Consider the following 23,287-nt stretch of genomic DNA (forward strand, 5'->3'; position numbering starts at 1 on the left):
TATATCTTTTTTAAACTATACAAGTGGGTCCAGAAGGACATTCCAAAAATACATATTTTTAAAAATTGTTGCCTTAGTAGAGGGGAGTGAAATTGAGGGGTGATAAAGGGCTAAAATTAACTTTCTCCTACATATATTTGAGTTCGTTTTATTCTCTCACAGTAAATGTTCATTTGTTAATATTTGTAATTATACTTTTTTTCAAACATTTTCTAAAATTAAAATTAGAAACAAATGTTTAATTCTGATGGCACCTTAACTCAGGTAATTGATGATTAAAATATGAATTTTCAATCTTTCACAAGTGTCAGGCATTCCAACTTGCATTTCAATAGGGTGTACTTTCAACACTCAAAAATTAGGAGTCTCTGTGTTTACACCTACCTGTGTCAAAATCCCTCTCAAGTTTTTAAAGCATTTAGTTCCGACAGCTCAGATCTGTTTCACTACCAAAGAAGTCAACTCATTAAATACCTGACCTTTGTAGATTTCTTTGTTCATCCAATTTAATAAAAAGGCCCAACTAGGTGTCTGTCTCTCTCCTTTTTCTTTATTCATGTATGTGTTTCCCTCCCTCTGCTGTTATTTAAACTATTGCCTCTAGTAGCCCCTCATCACCAGGCTGCTGACTTTCAATCTGCTACTGGGGCTTCCATTTCTCTGGTGCAATTCCACACAGCTGTTTGTACCTTCTGGTCTCTTTTCTGGCCACTAGTTCTTAAAGCCTCATTAAGAAAGCTTCCTAAACTTACCATTATTCACTAAACCTCTTGCTCATTCAGTTTTTATAAACAATCAAACAGTAACAGGAAAACAATATTATACTTCTAAGTAGTGAATAAAACACATTATGTGTCTCTAAGTTAAAATGCTACAAAAATACGATTACTATATTATTATTTACTGACTATATTAATATTACTATATATGAGTACTTATGTTAAAATTACTGTATGTAATGTATTTTACAGATAGTCATCTCTCCATATACATGTGTAGGTAGATATAGTTTACTGAAGTCAAATGGAAGAATTTTTCATTAGATTACATTTTTATGGCCTGAACTAGGGACATTTTTATGATTGATAACCTAAAGCTCATGAAAACTAAAAGAACTGCCTGTTTAGTTACAACCTGTAACAATATCCCAGATCAAACTTTTATTATCTAGCTTTATGTTAATATTAAAACACATTTCTATAAAATATGTTTTTCTCTTTTATATCTATGTCACCTTTACTGTTTTCTTTGTGTAGTCCTTTGTCTTACAGTATTATTTCCCTTCTATTTCTTTCATTTTATTTCATTCTGAACCCACTTTGGTGAGGTTGTATCTCAAAAACTCCAAAAGTCCTCATTTTCATTAAATTTTGTATTTATTTTTAATGCTGAAAATATTTTTATGTTACTAAACTTCTAACATTTCTTTAACCTGCATATATTTTATTTTCTGTTGTGGTTTATATTTTATTTAACAACTAAAAATATGGTAGCTAAATCTCATGAAATATGTAGTGGGCGTCTTTTCTAGACATAAATTAACCATAATTCAAATAATTTATTCTTATAATAGAAGAAATAAAATCTTTAGCTGAGATTTAGTATAAATCTAATCTTTATGTAGACTGATCAAGAAAAAAAGGAGATCCAAGAGAAACCCAGGAAAGGAAGGCTTCACTGCTGAATTTTACCAAACATTTTAAAAAGAATTAATATCAATTATTCTTACATTCTTCCAAAAATTGAATAGGAGGGTATACTCCCAGACTAATTTTATGAGGCCAGCATTACCCTGACACTAAAGGCAGACAAGATAAATGAATTCAGTAAAATTGCAGGATACAAAATCAACATACAAAAATTAGTAGTGTTTCTCTAGTAATAAAATATTCAAAGAGGAAAATAAGCAAACAATTCTATTTACCAATAACAACAAAAAATCTAACCAAGGAAGTGAAAGACCTGCAAACTGTAAAGTAGAAAATATTGATAAAAGAAATTGAGAAAAATAGTAATAAATAGAAAGCTGTCCTTTCTATGCTCATGGGTTGAAAAAAATAATATTGTTAAAATGCTCATACTATTCAAAGTGATCTATAGATTCAGTGCCTTCCCTATCAAAATTTCATGACATTTTTCACAGAAATAGAAAAGCAATTCTTAAATTCATATGGAACCACAAAAGAACCCAAATGGCCAAAACAATTTTGAGCAAAAAGAACAAAGCTAGAGGCATCACACTCTCTGATTTCAAAATACATTGAAAAGTGATTATAATAAAAACGCAAGGCAATGGCATAAAAACAAATATGTTGATATGGTAAGGCTTTGTGTCCCCATCCAAATCTTATCTTGAATTGTATTGCCCATAATCCCCCTAAAACCCACATGCTCAGGGAGAAACCAAGTGGAGGTAGTTGAATCATGAGGGCAGTCACTCCCATGCAGTTCTCATGATACTGAGTGAGTTCTCATAGGATCTGACGGTTTTATAAGGCGCTGTTCCCACTTTGCTTGATTTTTGACAAAGGTGCTAAAAACACTCAGTGGAGAAAGGACAGTCTCTTTAATAAATGGTGTTGGAGATAAATGGTGTTTGAATTTATAAGTGATGACTTACAGTATCTGTAGAAGAAATTTCTAAGCAACAAAGTGATCAGGATATGGCCTGGCTATTTCTAACAACCTTGCTAGACTTCAGATTTGCTTGAGGCCTGTAGCCTCTTTCTTTTGGTCAATTTCTCCCTTTTGGAATGGGAATGTTTTTCCAATGCCTTTTTCCCCATTGTATCTTGGAAGTAAATAGTATGTTTTGATTTTATAGGCTCATAGGTGGGAGGAGTATGGATTCAAACTCAGATAAGACCTTGGACTTGGGACTTTTGAGTTAATGCTGGAGCAAGTTAAGACTTTTGGGAATTATTGAGATGGGATAATTGTATTTTAGAATGTGAGAAGGATATGAGATTTGGGGGCCAGGGGCAGAATGATATAATTTGGACATCCCCTCCAAATCTCATGTTGAGATATAATTCCTAGTGTTGGAGATGTGGCCTGGTGCAAGGTTTCTGGTTCTTGGGGGTGGATCCCTTGTAACTTGGTACTGTCCTCATGATAATGAGTGAATTCTCACAAGATCTGGTTGTTTAAATGTGTATGACACCCTCCCTTATTCTCTCTCCTGCTCCTTCTCTCTCCATGTGATGCGTCTGCTTCCATTTTACCTTCTACTATGAGTAAAACCTCCTTGAGGCTTTCCCTGAAGCTGAGAGGATGCCAGCACCCACCATGCTCATGCAGCCTGCAGAGCCATGGCCAATTAAACATCTTTTCTTTACAAATGACCCAGTATCATGTGTTTCTTTATAGCAATGCATGAATGACCTAACACATGCTGTATTATAGAAACTCATAACTTAGATATAATGAACAAGTTCAGATACAAACTATCATAGTTGACTCAAAAGAAGGATAACTTGAAGGATAACTAAAATAATGTATTAAATTGGTAATTTAAAATATTCTCACAAAGAAAATCCCTGACCCACATGGATTCATAATGAAGTCTGTCAAGTATTTAAAGGAGACTTTATAGCACACGTATTGAACAGTTAAGAATAAAAGTTAATTTATAAAAATGCAATTAAGAAATTCAATTCAATTTGCCAATAACATCAAAAATATAACCTGCTTAGGAATAAATTTTATAAATGAAGTGCAAGACTTGTACATTGGAAACTATAAAACATTGTTGAAATAAATTAGTAAATAAATAGAAAGTAATTCAATGTTCATAGATCTACATAATTAATATTGATAAGATAACAATACTATTTATATTGATCTACAGATTCAACACAATCCCTAACAAAATACCAATTGCCTTTTTTTGCAGAAATTAATAAGCTGATCTTAAAATTCATATAGAAATTTAGGGGATGCAAAACAGCCAAAACTTTTTTGAAAACAAATTATAAAGTTGAAGGACTCATACTTCTCTATTTCAAAACTACTACAAACCTATAGTAACATAACAGTGTGATACTGGCATAGATATATATATAGAGAGATAGATCAATGGAACAGACTGAGTCCAGAAATATTGTTTTAACTTGATGGTCTATTGGTTTTAGACAAGGTTACCAAGACAATTCAGTGGTGGAAAGAAAACTCTTTTCAACAAATTATGCTTGGAGAACTAAGATGCTAGATAATGAAGATAGACCATACACACTTATTTACTTACACCATACACAAATATTTACCAAACGTGAATCGAGAATATAAATGTAATAATTAAAACTATAAAACTTTTAGAAGAAAACTTAAGAATCTTCATAATCACAGGTTAAGCCATGCGTTTTTACACATAACACTGACAGTACAAGACACAAAGAAAACATTGAATAATTTGGACCTTATAAAAATTAAAATATTTTGAGCTTCAAAGAATAGAATCAACAAGGTAAAAATGCAGCCCTTGAAATGGAACACAGTACTTGCAAATCATATATCTAATAAGGGTCTCATGTCCAGAATGTGAAGAACTTTGTAAACCTCAATAACAAGAAGACAATTAACCGAATTTAAAAATGAGTATATTAGCTGAATAGATACATTTTCAGAGAAGATATAGCCAATAAGCAGGTGAAAATGTCCAATGTTGTTGTCATTAAGCAATTCCAAATAAAAACCACAATGGCATACTACTCCATCCCCACTATCATGATTAAAATATAAAAGAAAGTATTAAGTGTTGGTATGGATGTAGAGAAGTTGAAGCTCATACATTTCTCTTGGGATTGTAAGATGAAGCCACTTTGTAAAACAGTTTGGCAGTTCCTCAAATATTAACCATAATGTTACATTTGCCGCGTGTATTAGTTTGTTCTCACGTTGCTAATAAAGACATACCTGAGACTGGATAATTTATAAAGGAAATAAGTTTAATGGACTCACAGTTCCACATGGTCAGGGAAGCCTCAAAATCATGGCGGAGGGTGAAGGGGAAGCAAGACACGTCTTACATAGTAACAGACAAGAGACGATGAGACCCAAGTGAAAGGGGAAACCCCTTATGAAACCATCAGATCTCATGAGGCTTATTCACTACCATGACAATAGTATGGAGGAAACCGCCCCATGATTCAATTATCTCACACTGGATCCCTCCTATAGCACATGGGAATTATGAGAGCTACAATTCAAGATATGATTTAGGTGAGGACACAGCCAAACCATTTCACTTCTGGCCCCTCCCAAATCTCATGTCTTCACTTTTCAAAACCAATCATGTCTTCCCAACTATCTCCCAAAGTCTTAATTCATTTTAGCATTAACTCAAAAGTCCACAGTCCAAAGTCTAATCGAGACAAGGCAAGTCCCATCCACTTGTGCGCCTGTAAAATCAAAAGCAAATTCCTTACTTACTAGATACAATCAGGGTACAGGCATTGGGTAAATACAGCTGTTCCAAATGGGAGAAATTGGCCAAAACCAAGGGGCTAAAGGCCCCATGCAAGTCCAAAATGCAGCTGGGCAGTCAAATCTTAAAGCTTCAAAATGATCTCCTTTAACTCCATGTCTCACATCCAGGTCACACTGATACAAGAGATGGGTTCCCATATCTTGGGCGGCTCCACCCCTGTGGCTTTGCAGGATACAGCCTCACTCCCAGCTACTTTCATGGGCTAGTGCTGAGGGTCTGCAGTTGTTCTTTTCTATCACACCATCAGGCTGCAAATTTTTTGAATTGTTACACTGTTTTCCTTTTAAAACTGAATGCTTTTAACAGCACCCAAGTCACCTCTTGAATGCTTTGCTGATACCCTAAATCATCTTCCTCAAGTTCAAAGTTCCACAGTCCTCTAGGGCAGGGGCAAAATGCTACCAGTCTCTTTGCTAAAACATAGCAACAGTCACCTTTTCTCCAGTTCCCAACAAGTTCTTTATCTCCATCTGAGACCACCTTAGCCTGGATTTTACTGTCCATATCACTCTGAACATTTTGGTCAAAGCCATTCAACTAGTCTCTAGGAAGTTCCAAACTTTTCCACATTTTCCTGTCTTCTTCTGAGCCCTCCAAACTGTTCCAACCTCTGCCTGTTACCCAGTTTCCAAATCATTTCCACATTTTTGGATATGTTTACAGCAGCACCTCACTCTACCAGTATCAATTGACCTTATTAGTCTGTTTTCAAGCTGCTAATAAAGACATGACTGAGACTGGGTAATTTATAAAAGAAAGAGATTTAATAAACTCACAGTTCCATGTGACTAGGGAGGCCTCACAATCATGGCAGAGGGCAAGGGGGAAGCAAGACACATAATACATGGCAGCGGGCAAGAGAGAATGAGAGCCAAGAGAAAGTGGAAACCCCTTCTAAAACCATCAGCTCTTGAGAGACTTACTCACTACCCCAAGAACAGTATGGGGGAAACTGCCCCCATGATTCAGTTGTCTCCCACCAGGTCCCTCCCACAACATGTGGGAATTATGGGAGCTACAATTCAAGATGAGATTTGGGTGAGGACACAGTTAAACCATATCACCCCAGAATTCCACTCCTAAATACACACCTAAGAAATGAAAATATACATTAATGCAAAACTTATATATAAATGTTTATAGCAGTATTATTCACAGTAGCCATAATGTGGAAAAAGACCGAATTTCCATCAATGAGTGAAGGAACTTTTAAAAAGTATGTACATATCATTATAATAGAAAATTTTTTGGTGAAAAAAGTGATGAAGTACTGATATATGCCACAATTTGTGTAAACCTTGAAACCATTATGATAAATAAAAGAAGCCAGTCACAAAAGGTCGCAGGTTTATGATTGCTTTTATATGAAATCTCCAGAATAGGCCAATTCATCTGGACATCAAGTAACATAATGGTTGCCACCTTTGGGACGTCGGGTAAGGGACATTATTGCTGATGCATAAGAGTTTCTTTTGGGAATGATAAATGATGGGTGCTAATGAGTTGATGGGTGCAGCACACCAACATAGTACAAGTATACATATGTAACAAACCTGCACGTTATGCACATGTACCCTAGAACTTAAAGTATAATAATAATAATAATAATAAAAAAATTCTAACATTAGATTGTGATGAGATTCAACATGTTTTACATATACTAAAAATCAACAGAATAGTACATTTTAAAAGGGTGAATTTCATTGAATTGAATCTTAATAAGCCTTTTTAAAAATTGAGGTAAAATTCATATAATGTGAATCTTTTAGAGTGTACAATTCAGTGACATTTAACACATTCAAAATATTTTGGAGCCATCACAGCATCCAGTTCCCCCAAATTTCTACCATCCCAAAATGGAACCCCTTGCCCATTAAGCAATCACTCACCATTCCCCTAGACCCTGGTAGCCACTAACCTGTTCTCTGTTTCTATGGTTTTATTTATTCTGAACATTTTGTATGAATGGAATCATACAATATGTGACCTTTTGTGTTGAGTTCTTTCACTTAACATAGTGTTTTCATGGTTTATCTGCATTGCATTATGTACTTCATTGAACCTCATGAGCTGTTAATTGTTCCTTTAATAGCTGAATAATATTCTCTTATGTAAGCTATTTTTAAAAATGCTTTCAAAAATTCAGTTGGAGACCAACGGACACCACTAATGCAAGCCAGCTCCTAGAGATCTCTGTGACTGAAGTCAATTTCTTTTAATAAATTTGTTTAATATGAAAAGAGAAATACAAAAGATATTTTAAAAGTCCACTAGCAATGGGTTAGCTGAGACAAATCTTTTTATGAAATGATTTAAACAAAGTTAAGTAAAATGAAAAATTAGCATATCAGAGATATCAGTATGCCACCATTGAATATATCATACATGTACACTAAACTACTTCGGAAATATGATTTACCTGTGTTTTCCCACTCCCTTCAGAAAGCACCTTTGCATAGTATACTGTGTGGAATTCTGTCATATGAGAAAGAAATTTATTTCTTATAGATTTTCTATAATCTCTTTTATTAGAGTAACACTATTTTATGATGTATACATTCCTTTTACTACCATTAATCCTTTGATAGACAGTCCTCTCAGCTGTGCAGGACAGAGCTCACTGTCCCTTTCTTATGTTTGAGGACTCTGAGTTTCAAAATCTTACTAGTTCTACATAGTGAAGGGTAGAACCAAGCCTTTTGAGTCTGGGTCTTCTGAAGCCAACCTTTAGCTTTTTTTTACCCTTTTCCATGAATTACATTTTTCAATGAATAAAATTAAACTACAATGTCAAGGAACCATGTTTATTAACATGCATCATCAAACAGCCTTCACTAGAATAATATGTGACATTAATTGATACAGGTTTTGATGGGTAATCTAAAATATCTTTGCTGAAATGCTGGCTTATGGAAATCAGTGCTATTGCTTTTATGATCTTTTCTACTGTGAGAACAGTCTTGCATGGTGATGCTAATTCTCTCCCTGTTATCTGTTATCAGTAGAATGGCTCTTGATGTAATATGTCCTTTTTATGGCACTAGTCTGAATTTAATGTTCAAAGTAAATTTTAATCTTTTAAATATCTGCAAAATATACTCTTTTTATAAAAGTGGTACCAATAAGAGAGTTAAGATGATTTTTTAATGACAAAGGAAAATAATAAATATGTGTTTATTTTAAAACTTAAAATAGAGCATTGAAAAACGTGATTATATAGCACATTATAAATAGACCAAAAGTCAAAAGAAGATGTAAAATAAACTTGTAATAAGATGTATTGGCTAAAAATCTTGTATTTTATGGCAAAATGAATCAAATAGTCACTCAGTTTTGTACCCATAAGGTGATACAGTTTTATCCCTATGAAATTGGAGATTTAGTAAAATTGATACATTTAGGATTAAACTGTGGTATGACTTAATATTAGAATCACAGCGAAGATTTCAGAAAAATATTTTGAGTTATTATGTACTTCAATCAAAATCTAAGCTAGACAACAAACATAGAAGAAATAAGATTGCATAAAATTTGTTGGTGTATTTTAAGGTAGATATTTTTTAACAAGTTTTTTTTTTTTTTTTTTAAGTAGCCACAGGGACTGTTAAATGTTAATGTCTGAAGTAAGTTAAAATAACCTTTTCACTGGAGAGAACAAAAGGTTTGACTTTAATAGTCAACAATTCATATTTATTATCAGAAAGAATGACTGAAGAAACCAACAATTTGAAACCTCGTATTATTGTTTATGTAGATTATTATCAAGATTAACTGGCTTATACTAGAAATCTTGAAAAGCCAATTAATCTGGTTATCCAAGTATATATTTTAAAATCAGTAAAAAGTGGAGAAACCACCTGGACTTTATATGTCTTAAGAATTGATATTTTAAAAAAAATTTAAAAGACCTCTCTGAGATTTTTGTTTGTTTTAGTAGAAGGGCTTTTCATAGCAAATTTTAAAAGCTTAATGGTATACAACTTGGAGTCAGAAAAAAACACCTTCTTTTGGTGTTGTAAGTGCTTCTATTTATTTTCAGAGGTAAAAAATTCTTAGCTCTTCCACCCGAATACCTATGAGTGTAAGAACCATAATGCTTTTTTCAGGCATATGGGGAATTCTTCAACATCCCGAAGCTATTTGTTCCTCCCCGCTCCTAGCAGGGCTAACTCTAACATACACATGCTCTTGATCTGAAACATAACTTAATCTGCAGTGGTCAGACATAATAGTTATTCAAAAAATAGTTGATACATAAATCTATGCATTAAGTAGTATTGGAAGTAATTTCCAACAATGTAACCTTTAATACACAGTACTGATCTAAAGTTCATTCAGGAACAATATATTTATTGCTAGATGATAATCTGAAATAGATGTAGTTCATGCATTCTTCCAGATAAACTAATGATTATCATTCAATTATAATGCTGAATTCTAAGGCCATATATCAAGGTGCCATTCTTTTGATCTTCCCATGTAAAAGTGATTTTTAAATTCTTAGAAATAGTCTATTATGCTTGGTAAAGGGTATTCTATTAATTAGTTTTGTGAAAATCTTAGTTATGTTTATATTAAAGTGTAAACTTTTGGGAGAAATATATTCAATGTTATTGAGCCTTTTTGTAGTTACTAAATCCTGTAACTGATCATATTTCCTCCCTTTAAAAACTATTTGATTTAAAATATATATGACATTGTTTTGATATAAATATTAAAACATTGAAATGTTTTAAAAGTAAGGAAAATGGAGCTGAAATTGTCCCCGTATCCAGTATTACCTCCTTGCAAAGATATAGAATTTCACACAATATTATTCTTGTCTTCATCAGTTTTTCCTATAATATTTATCTTCATTATGTTTCATTAACATTTTAAACAATATTGTCTATATTTTTGAATGCTCACAAAATAAATCCTTTTAGATAACAAATGAAATCCTTTACTGAAAAAATTCAAAGGCTTTGATTTTAATATGTATTATTATGCATAATAAGAAACTGTTTTCCTTCTCTGGAAATTTTTAATGTAAATGTGAAATATTTGAAGAAATTATAAAAAATAAATTAATTTGTATATGTTTTTGAATCTGACTTCAAAATGATACACGAGGCTTAGACATACATGTGTCATTTGATAACTGTCTTAAGTATATATAAATCAAAAAGCATTTTCATTATTACTTCAACTATAAAAACACAAATTCAGTAAGTACTTCAAATCTTGGAAGAATAACTTGAAAACTACAATAAGTATTGTAAAAGGTGAGGATGAATGAGACTGAACTTGAAGAAACTGTGGGACATAAATGAAAACAGACTCTCATCAGCACATAGGTCCTCTGCATGTGGACGTGATTACACAGAGATGTGTAAAGTCTTAGTGATATCAGTGTGGTCTTGAAATACTTAAATACCCTTCAAGACAAATTATACCTTCAACTTAACCACAAATCAATGAATACATCCTATGATAGGATGTCTAAAGACCATATATATGTATATATAGCCAGAATATATATGCATATATATAGCCAGAATACTCCTATAGTAACTCTTAAGTACACAGTGATGGTCAGCAAGTGATAAAATACTAAATACTGACTTGGAGCTTAGCCGAACAGTTGGATGGACAAGTCATGAACAACTGAAATTCATAATTATATTAAATAAACACAATTTCTAAACTGTTCAATATTTATTATTCATGCTTACTGTTTGGAATCAGGCATATCTACATTAGTTTTGAACCAAACAATGTTAAAATAGTCACATGCTTATACAATTACTTACAGGAATAACAAAAGTTAACTATATTTTAGGTACCTTCATATACTTCTTTAATATTTTGACTAACTAGTACCTTAATAGATGTCCATTCACTAGGTCATATATTTTACAAGTCTAAAAAATTCATATTATTATCCTAAAAACAACAGGCAATAAAAAGGTTTAATTATCATAAATTCCTATAAATTTTGGGAATAAACTTTTAAAGTTAAGCTCAACATTCACCTAATTGAACTGCTAATATTTCTGTAAACACCACTTTTTTTTTGGTCATACAGATATGTTACACTTCATCAATCTTTTTAAAAAGGTAGTACATATTTTCCTATCATGAATACTGTGGTCCTGAATATATATTTACAGTAACTTTTACTTGTATTTTGGATTATTTATTTGTGACAGATTTCTAAATTTAAAAGTAATGAATAAAAATGTGGGAATATTTTAATATCTCTTGATACTTGTCTACAAATGATAGGAAATGTATCATCCCACTGTTACATGAGAATGCCATTATTGCTGCATTATAAATTTTAAGGCTTTGGTAATGCAAATGTTGAAAATCACCCTCTCCCCATATTTGAGAGTCACTACTGGCTCTGACTGTCCCTGCCAAGCAGGCTGCCCCTTTTCTTTCTCTGTCCTTATTTTTGGTGTTTCCTGCCACTTTTCTGTTGAACTCCAGTGTTCTCTCTTGGATAATGTATTTGAGGTATGGTTTTCTCATACATTATTTTTGTCCTTATAAGTGGATAAAGTGTCTATGAGATGCCTCTAGTCAGTCATTTTGAACCAGTCATACCTCATTTTAAAAATCAGTATTCCTTTTATTCTAATTGAACACTCTGTAATTGATTATTTAAAAGATAATTCCAATTTTAAGTGCTCTCCTAAGTATGTCCTAGCCTGCTTTTAAGTGAATTCTTTAAAATACTTTTTCCTGTACTCTGCTTCTGGCAAACTGGGTAATTCACTGTTCTTTATCAACCTTCCCAGCTTGACTGAAGACCATGAAGTACTCCATGTTACCTGCTTCTGTGTCTTGTTCATTTGATTTCCTATTATACAAATATTTTTCCTTCCATTGTCTGTCAATCAAAATTGTATCTACATTTCAAGATCCATCATAAATGCTTCTTTTTCATGAAGTCATTCCATATCTTTCCCATCAGGCACAATTTATTTCTTCTTCAGACCTTCATATCATTTTAGGTACTCATTTAGGGATATTTGCCTTGTGATGCTTCTTATAATTATATACTTTGTAATTTCCACAGTACCAGAAGAGTATTTGTTTTTATTTTGGAACAAAGAGTATCAATATTTGAAGGCAGTTTCAATAGAAGCTCTGAGCTCAAAATAGAATAAAATAAATTTCTTTACATCCCTTCCAGTTAGCTGTATAATATTTACATATTTGCTTTTTTATTCTCAAAATAAATATCCACCTTTATTTGCATATTGTCTTCTACAAGTTATTGCATTATTCTAAGCAAGGTTATTAGACTTGTGTCTTAAAATAACTACTCCTGGTACCTTAGAAGAGGAAAAATTGGACCTATGCAAAATAATCCCATTTCCAAAGATTATTGAATATAATAAAAGCTATGAAGAGGCCATTTATTGCTTTGTTATCTCTGCAATCATTTAGACCTTATAAAGAGATTCCATAAATTAATCCATCTGGCTTAAAATTTATATAACTTTCCTGTATTTTTCCTAGGCTTCCATATAAGGGCCTGAGAAGAAAATTGACTATCAAAGAGTTTTATCTTATTCCTCAATAGACAGAATTCTAAGGAAAAAAAAAAAAAAAAAGACTTGATCTTCAAATATTTTATAAAATTCTTTGGAGAGAAATACTATAGGGGATCATTAATTAAGCTTTCATTTATTCGACGAGTGTTTTTGCTAAATGTTTAAAATTATCCAGGCTGTGTGATATGAGCTGGAGATACAGAGAGCAGTCAGAGTTTCTTCTCTCAAGAGGTTACAGTCTATTGACAGAGACTGAAAACAAAGGGTGCCATGGCAAAAATTCTGTGAAGAAAGATAGCAGAGGAGGCCTGTTAATTAGACTGGATGAGGGCAGGGCTGAGGTCAGAAAAGGCTTCCCTGGTAGATAGATAACACTTAAACTCAATTTTATAGGGCAAGGAGGGATTTGCCGCTGACAATATGACCTTATTCATCCAATTACAGTTCCTTGAAACTTTTAAGTCCTTCTAGAACGGCTGATTTTAGCTGAAGGTCTTTGTACCAGAGAGTGGGAAATCTTTAGCAAGATTCACAATCATGATTGCTTTAATCAAACTTTGTAACTGGCCTTTAACTTTTCAAAAAGTCACTATCAAAATGATTAAAGTTTCCCTAGTATTTTTAATTCTTTTGTAATGCCTTTTGTTCGTTAATAAAAGTATAGTTAAGAGCTATTTTCAAATATGGGGTCCTGCACTAGGAGATTTCTCAAGTCCTTATGAGAATAGTTCTTTGACTTTTCATGTAATAGAAGCTAGGTATATAAATACTTTTATGAAACTTATTCCTAACCAACTTGATTTTGATAAATTCCTTTACTTTTGCAGAGTCTGGGAATCATTATTTAATGGGCTGGAAATCAGTATTATTTCCTTATTGTCTGATTTTTCTTAAATGCTTGTATTTTTCTTAAAAAATACATGAAATCATTTTATGTATTTTGAATATTTGAATAAGGAATCCATGCTATTTGTTTCTTCTCACTGGTTAAAAATTTCGAATACTTATATTTATCTTGCATTATTAACAAATGTCTTTTTTCTCACAGTTCCTACAGTTAACATCACTTTGTGCTCTGTTAGTAATATTTTAATTGTTCTTTGAGAGCTTAACTAGATAGTAATCTTTTTTAGACAGTTTTTATAGTATTTAAATAATTTTTCTATAAATTTGGGGATTTATGACAAATATTCTTTGAATTCTATTTTGAGAAGCTTTTGTAAATTCAGTTTCTGCTAAATTTTGTACTTTTCTCTGAACTCTTCATTTTAACTCCATTTATATTGTTAAATTTTTTGTTTGAATAAGGATCCTTTTCCTTTTTTATTCTCCTGTAGTACATCTATACAGAACTCACCTAAAATTTCATCTCACTCTGCATATATGTCTGAAATTTAAAAAAACAACTTTTATTTTCAAATTCTAAAATAATTTTGATAGATTTATGAATACACCAACTATGTTAATTTAAGGAAATAATTGAGGGTCAATTTCTGAACTCTGTTACAAATAATGTATTAGTCCATTTTCACACTGCTATAAAGGAATACCTGAGACTGGATAATTATTTATAAAGAAAAGATGTTTAATTGGCTCATGGTTCCACAGTCTGTATAGAAGCCATGATGCTGGCATCTGCTCAACTTCTGGGGAGGCCTCAGGAAACTAACAATCATGGCAGAAGGTGAAATGGGAGCCAGCACTTTATATAGCTGAGAGCAGGAGGAACAGAGAGAGGAGGGAGATGCCACAGAGTTTTAAACAATGGGATTTCATGAGAAATCTATCACTAGAACCGCATCGAGAGGATGGTGCTAAACCATTCATGAACAATTCACCCCCATGATCCAGTCACTTCCCACCAAGGCCCCATCTCCAACATTAGGGATTACAATTCAACACGAGATTTGGGCAGGGACACAGATCCAAACCATATCGAATGGTAAGAATTTTTTTAATTCTCATTGAGGTTGTTTATAAGATCTATAAAACTAACATACATTTGTACATATATATCTATATATACATTTTATATCTACACATAACTACATAAATACACACGCGCAAATTACACGCACAGAGCACTCCTATGTGTGTATGTATGTTTGTATGTATGTGTGTATCCTTCAGATGTTAGAATACATTTGAAAACTTCCAGAAATTAACGTACTTTGTAACTATTGATGAGTTACTTTATCATTCTGAGCCTTGGTTTCTTCATCTGAAATATGCACTAACAATGTATGATTTTCTGGGTTTTTGGAACACGTAGCACAGTGCATGACAAACATTTCATGCTTGGTATGTGATATTTATTCTTCATGGCATGTTTGGTATATATGAATAACAGGAATAGCTGTTTCTAGATTTAAGAAATCCAGATTAAAATGTTGCTTCTTAATGAGTCATTTATTTAGGAATAGCCCATCAACCCATTTGTCATTAAGATCTGAAAACATTAACCTCTATTTTACGGAGACCATCTAGTGAAAGGTATACTTACAGTTCTAATCAAGCACTGTTATGTTGCTCAATAATTAACAATGTCTTTTTTACAAGTCTCTTTAAAAAGAGACTTATTTTTAACGTCTCAGAAAACTTACAATCATGGAAGAAGGCAAAATGGGAGCCAGTACTTCATATGGTTGAGAGCTGAAGGAAGAGAGAGTATGGGAGGGTGCCACATAAGTTGTTCTCTTAGGAACAAGTAACTCATACTACCAAATCTCTTTCTAGACTTGTTTTTGTATTATAATGTTTGTATCTTAAACATGCATTCATAGGCAGACATATATTTACTTTTATTTTAAACTGTTTAAATGAACATATATTACTTTGTAATATATTTTTTAACTGAAAATGACACATACTAAATAACACATTGTAGTCTTATTTTATCATAATTGAAACAATATCCCTAAGCAATATATTTCAAGAATGAGACAGAGAGGGGAGGGAAGGGGAAGAAAGAGAGAATTCTATGTCAAATTACAAAGACTAGTATCGTCATGTGGAACTGCCACTGGTTGTCTTCAAATACTGGCTCAACCACTACTGGCTCATCAAGCCTGGGAAGGATGTTTAATTTTTCACTGCTTTCAGTTTCTGCAGTTGTAAAGTTGAAGCAATTATAGTGCCTGATTCATAGGGTTATAATATGTTTAGTGTAGTGTCTGGCATATAATAAAGTGTTCAAAACCAAGAAAGAGTCAAACAATATTTGCTGTCATCTTGTGAACACTAATTTTTTTTCTCTAGTTTTTTTTTCTCTGTTATATTTGCATAAGCTTCCATTTAATTGATATATCATAGCATCAGGACATTTCACCCCTAAACACTTCAGAGTGTATCTAGGATTCAATATTTGTTTCTGACACTTTATTTTTTAAGGCAAAATTTATATACAGTGATGTGCATATATATATATATACCTTAAATATATCACTTGATGAGTTTAGACAAATACTGTATCCCAGATCCGTAGCAAGCTATCAAACTTTACCATCACCTCAAAAGTTCTGTTTATACTTCTTCCCAGTCAGTCTCTTGTCTATCCCATAGGGGCAATGGCTCTCTTTTTTTTTTTTTTTTTTTTTTAATTCTCACTATGAATTAGATTCACATGAATAATTTAAAACTTTATAATGAAATCAGACAGCATGTACCCTTTTGTGAAAACTTTATTCCAATTAACATAATGCTTCTGAGATTTATCAATGTTGTATGAATCAATAGTTCATTCCTTTTCATGGCTGAGTAGTATTCCATTGCAGGGACATACCAGAGCTTCTTTACATATTTTCTTCCAGATGGACACCTGAGCTTTTTATGGCATTCAACTATTATGATAAAGCTGCTAGTAACATCCTTGTACCAGTCCTTTTTGGACATCTACTTTTATTCCCCCTGAGCAAATACCTAAGAGCTGAATTACTGGGACATAGTTTAGAAGTATGTTTCATTTAAAAAAAAAAAAAAAAACTGCCAGATATTTTTGCAGAGTAATTGTATAATTTATACTCCCACCAACAATGTGTGAGAATTCTAGATGTCTCACATCCATGCCAATATCTGATTCTTTCAGTTTTTAAACCTTTGGTTATTGCAGTCTCCCTCTTCTGTTTCCAAATAAATACACTTATTCAAAAATTCTGATTTGTATAAGTATGGGTGATTCTTATTTTTTCTTGTGCCTTTTCAGTAAGTTTAATTTTGTAAAAGCATTTTTAGCAATAAATTCAGCATTTTACAAAATTAAAAAATCAATTTAGCTAAAAACAGTTATGTATGTACTTGTTGTGCAAGTCATTACAGTACTTGTAGCTTGCGATACAATTTCAGGGACTTCTTTACATTGAAATGCAAATATACTGTATCCCAAACCAACTGGAGTAAAGATAATGGTTTCAGAGAAATGTGTTGGATGATGAAATAAATAATCTGAATTATGATGAAGAAACTACAAAAGAGATTCATGTGAGATATTTGAATATTTATGCTTTTCATATTAAACACAGTTTTTTCTGAAGTGATATTATGTAATATGAGGTTTTTAACATTATTGTTAACTAATTTAATTACTATTATTAGATACAGTCTTTTCATCTACATCTTTAACATTTCACTAATTTAAATTGGCCAAAACTTTTAAGATAATCTTTGCATTGGTAAAATTTGGTTATGTATATTAGTTTCAAAATTCATTTAAACCCTATAGTAGTAACTACAACAACATAAAATTATTACATTCAGTGAATAATTGACAAAATAACACAGTTAAAATACATGTAGATAACTTAGCATGACAATCTTTGATCTGGACATTGATTCTAGGAATATATTACACAATGAATGCAACACTGGGACTAAAAATCAGTCCTCCTCCTGCCTCCTAGACTAGCACTTGATCCATTTATTATACAGGCATTCCTCAGAGAAATTTCAGGTTTAGTTCCAAAGCACTGCAACACAATGAATATCATGATAACATGAGTCACACACAATTTTTGGTTTCCCAGTGCATATAAAAGTTATGTTTGCATTATCATGTAGTCTATTAAGCATGTGATTGCATTATGTTTAAAAATATATATACCTTAATTTATAATAGTTAATTGCTTAAAAAATAGTAATGACCATGTGAACCTTCAGTGAGTCCTAATCTTTTTCTGGTGGAGGGTCTTGCCTCAATGTTGATGGCTACTGGCTATTCAGGCTGGAGGTTGCTGAAGATTGGGGTGGCTGCAGCAATTTCTCTCTCTCTCTCTCTCTCTCTCTCTCTCTCGATGGAGTCTTGTTGTTTTCGCCAAGGCTGAACTTGAACTCCTGGGCTCAAGTGATTCACCCACCTCAGTCTCCCAAGTAGCTGGGACTTCAGGCATGCAGCACCATGCCCAGTTTGACTGTGGTAATGTCCTAAGAATATGGCAATGAAGTTTTCTGCATCAATTGACTCTTCCTTTTACAAAAGATTTATCTGTAGCATGTAATGCTGTTTGATAGCATTTTACCCATAAAACATTTCAAAATTTGAGTCAATTCTCTCAAACCCTGCCCAACTGCTTTATCAACTAAGTTTATGTTACATTCTAAATCTTTTTTAAAATTCACTGTTCACAACCTACTCATCAGAAGTAGATTTCATCTAAAGAAACTGCTTTCTTTGTTCACTCATAAGAAGCAACTCCTTGTTTTGTTTAAGTTTTATCATGAGAGTGCAGCAATTCAGTCACATCCGTAAGTAAGCTCCACTTTTAATTCTAGTCATCTTCCTGTTTCCACCACATCTGCAGTTTCCTCCTCCACCAAAGCCTTGAACCTATCAAAGTCATCCTTGAGGGTTGGAATCAACTTTTCCAAACTCCTGTTAGTGTTGATATTTTGACCCCTTCTCATGAATCACAAATATTCTTAATGGCATCTAGAATAATGAATCTTTTCCAGAAGGTTTTCAGTTTGCTTTGCCCAGATCCATCAGAATAATTATGTCCATGGTAGCTATAGACTTATGAAATGTATTTCTTAAATAATAAAACTTAGAAGTTGAAATTACCTCTTGATTGATAGGTTGCAGAATGAATGTTGTGTTAGCAGGCAGGTAAACAATATTCAACTACTTACACAATTCCATCAGAGTTCTTGCGTAACCAGATGCACTGTCAATGAGCAGTAGTATTTTGAAAGGAGTCTTTTTCTGAGTAGTTGATCTCAACAGTGGGCTTCAAATATTCATTATAGAATGCTATAAAAAGATATGCTGTCATCTAGGCTTGGTTGTTCCATTTATAGAACACAGGCAGAGTAGATTTAGCATAATTGTTCAGGGCCCTAGAATTTTTGGAATGGTAAATGAGTAGTGGCTTCAGCTTAATGTCACCAGCTGCATGTCACAGTCAGCTGACCTATGTGTCACCATCACCAGCTGTATGTCATCATCAACCTCTCCTTTGAAACTCTGAAGCCAGGATTTGACTTCTTCTCTCTTTTAACTATAAAGTACTAGATAGCATCTTCTTACAATAGAAGGCTGTTTCATCTACATTGAAAATCTGTTTAGTGTAGCCATCTTTATCAGTGACCTCAGCTCATCTTCTGGATAACTTGATGCAACTTCTGCATCAGCACTTGCTGTTTCACCTTGCACTTCTATGTTATACATATGGCTTCTGTCTTTAAACCTCATGAACCAAACTCTGCCAGCTCTCAGCTTTTCGTCTGGAGCTTCCTCACCCTGTCTTAGCTTACCTGAAATTGAATGGAAATAGGGCCTTGCTCTGGATTAGGTTTGGTTTAAGAGAATGCCGTGGCTGGTTTCATCTATCCAGACCCCTTAAACTTTCTCAGTATTGCAGTGAGGCTGTTTTGCTTCCTTATCATTCGTGTGTTCACTGTCATAGCACTTTTAAACTTCTACAAGAACTGTTCCTTTGTATTCACAGCGTGGCTTACTATATAGTGTAAAAGGCCTAGTATTCAGCATATCTCATCTTCCAACAAGCCTCCCTTACTGAGGTTAATCATTTCTAGCTGTTGATTCAAAGTAAGAGACACATGACTCTTCCTTTCACATGAACACTTAGAGGCCATTTTAGAGCTATTAATTGGCCTAATTTTAACATTGTTGTGTTTCATGGAGTAGAAAGGCCTGAGGAGAGGGAGAGAGATGGGGAAACAGTCATTGAGTAGGGCAGTCCAAACATGCACAACATTTACTAATTAAGTTCATTGTCTTATATGTGCATAGTTTGCCGTGCCCAAAACAATTACATCAATGGTAACGTCAATGATCACTGATCACAGACCACCACAACAGATACAGTAATAATGAAAAAGTTTGAAATATTGTGAGAATTACCAAAATGTGACACAGAAACACAAAGTGATCACATGCTATTGGAAAAATGGTGCTGATAAACTTGCTAGATGCAAGGTTGCACAAATCTTTGATGTGTAAAAAAATGCCGTATCTGTGAAGCACTGAAAAGCAAAGCACAGTAAAACGAGATATGCTTGTATTGTGTTGCCTGGAAGGAGGTCTAGTTTAACCTCAGACATCCAAGCAAGAACAACCTTTGCTTTAAAGAAGCATGTGAATCACTCCCCCACGGTCCCTGTGTATGAATTGTGACTAAGAAAGTCACACTAATTAGCACTCAGGTTAGAAAAAAAGCAGACATGGCAGGCATTTGATGACTTTTGGGACATTTTAAAAAAACGATTGTCCCTGAAAATGAAATTTGTAAAATTTCTATTTCTAGCAAGTTAATAAGCAAAGTGTACGAAAATATCTCCTGACAGCACTTGAGTAATTTGCTTCAATCTTAGGAAGTAATGTAAATAAGAAATGGAGAAAGACACCATCCTATTCTTACCCCCTTCCACGCTTCAGAAGAACTGGAATTAATTTAAGGTACATTAGAAATATTCACAAATGAGTATGTCTTTCTGACCTACAGGCATACAGTTTAACTTTAGGAATTGGGGTTAGATGACAGACTTTAGAGATTTATGTTATGGAGTAGGATATATTTGGGAAAACTCTTCTTTCTAGTAATAATCAGTCACCTTCTCCAGACTCTCTCCATTATTAAGTTCTATAAGTGATTGTCATCATGTCCAGAGCAAAGATAAATTAAAATTAAGGGTAGATATATATTGTTATTTATATAAAATAGGAAAAATGGCATTTTGTGTATTGGACGGTTATAAACATTAAAAAACATTCAATGGCTTTTCTGGTCCCATTTTTCTCACAATGTCTCAAATCTATTAATATTTATATGCTATGTTTTCTTCCCCTAGAACCTATCAGGCTTTTCTGGACCCATTTTTCTCACAGTGTCTCACCTCTATTAATAATTATATGTAATCATGTTTTATTCCCCTAGAACCCATCAGTTCTATGAGAGGATAGCAACTATATGTAATTGTCTGAAAAGAATAATCCAATGTACAAACATGCTTTTGTTATTCTTGTTATTTGAATAAACTATTTGAAAATGCCTATTACATTAAATTCATTGTTATAGAATACACTGAAAGAAATGTGTTGAAAGTACCGTAAGTGCAATATATGTATTAGTCATATCTATATCAAGGAGCCTGAGCAATGGTATACATTTTTTGGCTTTGTTTTTTTCAGTGATTGCAAATGATGGATTTTATGTAATACTGAAAGGCCTAGCTCGACCTCAAACAAATGTGTATAAAAATCTGATTGAAGGAAGTGATTCACCAGTCTCGTTCATACCTCAGAGTTTCCACAGCTTCATTTTGAGTGAAAAATTCAAAAACTCTACACTTGCTAAGATGTACCTACATTCACATGACTCAATGGTAAGAGATGAGTATTTGCTTTTTCTACAAGTAACAAGATAACATGCTTTTGTAAAACTTTATCTCTTCCAGACATTAAGATCCAGTATCTTTAGAGTCCTGAAATATTTAAGATAATATAGCCTTTAAAATATAAATGATATTATTAATATTGACATTTGACTAAACATTTTTGATAAAGGATGTCTTCAACAGCATCGTGACAACTGGCAAGGTTTGTATGGTATATTTGATAACAGACAAGGTTGATGTGGCTGGATCCCTGAAAGAAGGATAATAGTAGTTTCAGATAAGGGAGAGAGAATAGGTGATTTGAGGAGAGAGAGACAGGAAGACTAATTGATTATGAAGGACCTTTAATTCAAGTCAAGAAATGTGTGTTTATTATGTTTGTCACAAGAGCAATGCTACGATAGTCAAGTAGTTAATTTCATTACATTCAGAAATTCTTAATTGAGGAAAATATTTTGCATCTATATAATATTTCAAGACTATTAGCTGGTCAAAATTAAAAAGTTCCATATCTTTGTAAATCTCTGGATACTCCACATAGGATAGAGGTCTGAATTGACTAGAATTGTGGCTGATAGTCAGTTCTCAATTTAGAGTGATCAAAATGTCCACAGTAGAAAAGAGTCAAATAACCAATTAAAACCAAATTATTTGGCATTATGGGGTACAATCAGAAAAATCCAGAACTAATATCACATTCAAGAGAAATAAGCATGGATCATACCCAGAAAGAAAGACAAGGATAAAAATAAACAAGCCTATAAAAGTGTATTATTCATTTCACATGAATGAATGATGTTTCTTCTTGTTAGGGATGGAAAAAAAATGCATTTGCCATGTCAGTGGCCACATATAACGGATCTAATGCTATTTTAATCTGCTCTAGCAAATATGCCACGTTTAGCACAACAGCTATAATTAGGGCTGTTTCCTGATTTAATTTCTAGTAGTTGAATTCAGACTTCAAAGACCCTTTTTTTTTGAATGTTCAAACTCATATATTAAATGGGAATATGATGGGAATCACCAGATCTGTATTCTGCTTTAGGTCTTTAGGAGCAGTACTAATTTCTGGCATTCCACCTGAGATGTGATATTGTTTTCAATTTCCTATCTTGACCAGAGTGAGGAAAAGGGTAGAGAGAAGTTTCAGAGGCTTCCACTTAATCTTTACTGTGATAGCTCTTACTGCACAGGCCAAGAAACCAATGTGGAAACTCTACCCACTACCACGTATCCATTTAAATTATGCTTTTAGGGACCACGGATATTGCCCATGGGGTAGGCTTATGGACCCAGTGAAGCCACTGGGAACCAGACCTGAACCAAAACTCTACTTTTTAGAAATTCTGCCTATTTATTCTCTGTAACAGGTGACCATGATCACATTTTATGTATCAAGGCT

General features: G+C 33.1%; 1 protein-coding gene across 1 annotated transcript in view; it reads left to right on the forward strand.

The window, feature by feature from the left end:
* Window positions 1–23,287, forward strand: part of CNBD1 (cyclic nucleotide binding domain containing 1) — a 517,073-nt gene that overhangs the window by 350,283 nt on the left and 143,503 nt on the right. The window contains exon 6 of the mRNA XM_011998293.1: window positions 21,677–21,870. Coding sequence (XP_011853683.1) covers window positions 21,677–21,870 — 194 coding nt within the window. The remainder of the gene's footprint in view (window positions 1–21,676; window positions 21,871–23,287) is intronic.

This window comes from Mandrillus leucophaeus, unplaced genomic scaffold (genome assembly GCF_000951045.1).
Source record: "Mandrillus leucophaeus isolate KB7577 unplaced genomic scaffold, Mleu.le_1.0 Scaffold1155, whole genome shotgun sequence".
In the NCBI taxonomy this organism is placed as follows: Eukaryota; Metazoa; Chordata; class Mammalia; order Primates; family Cercopithecidae; genus Mandrillus; species Mandrillus leucophaeus.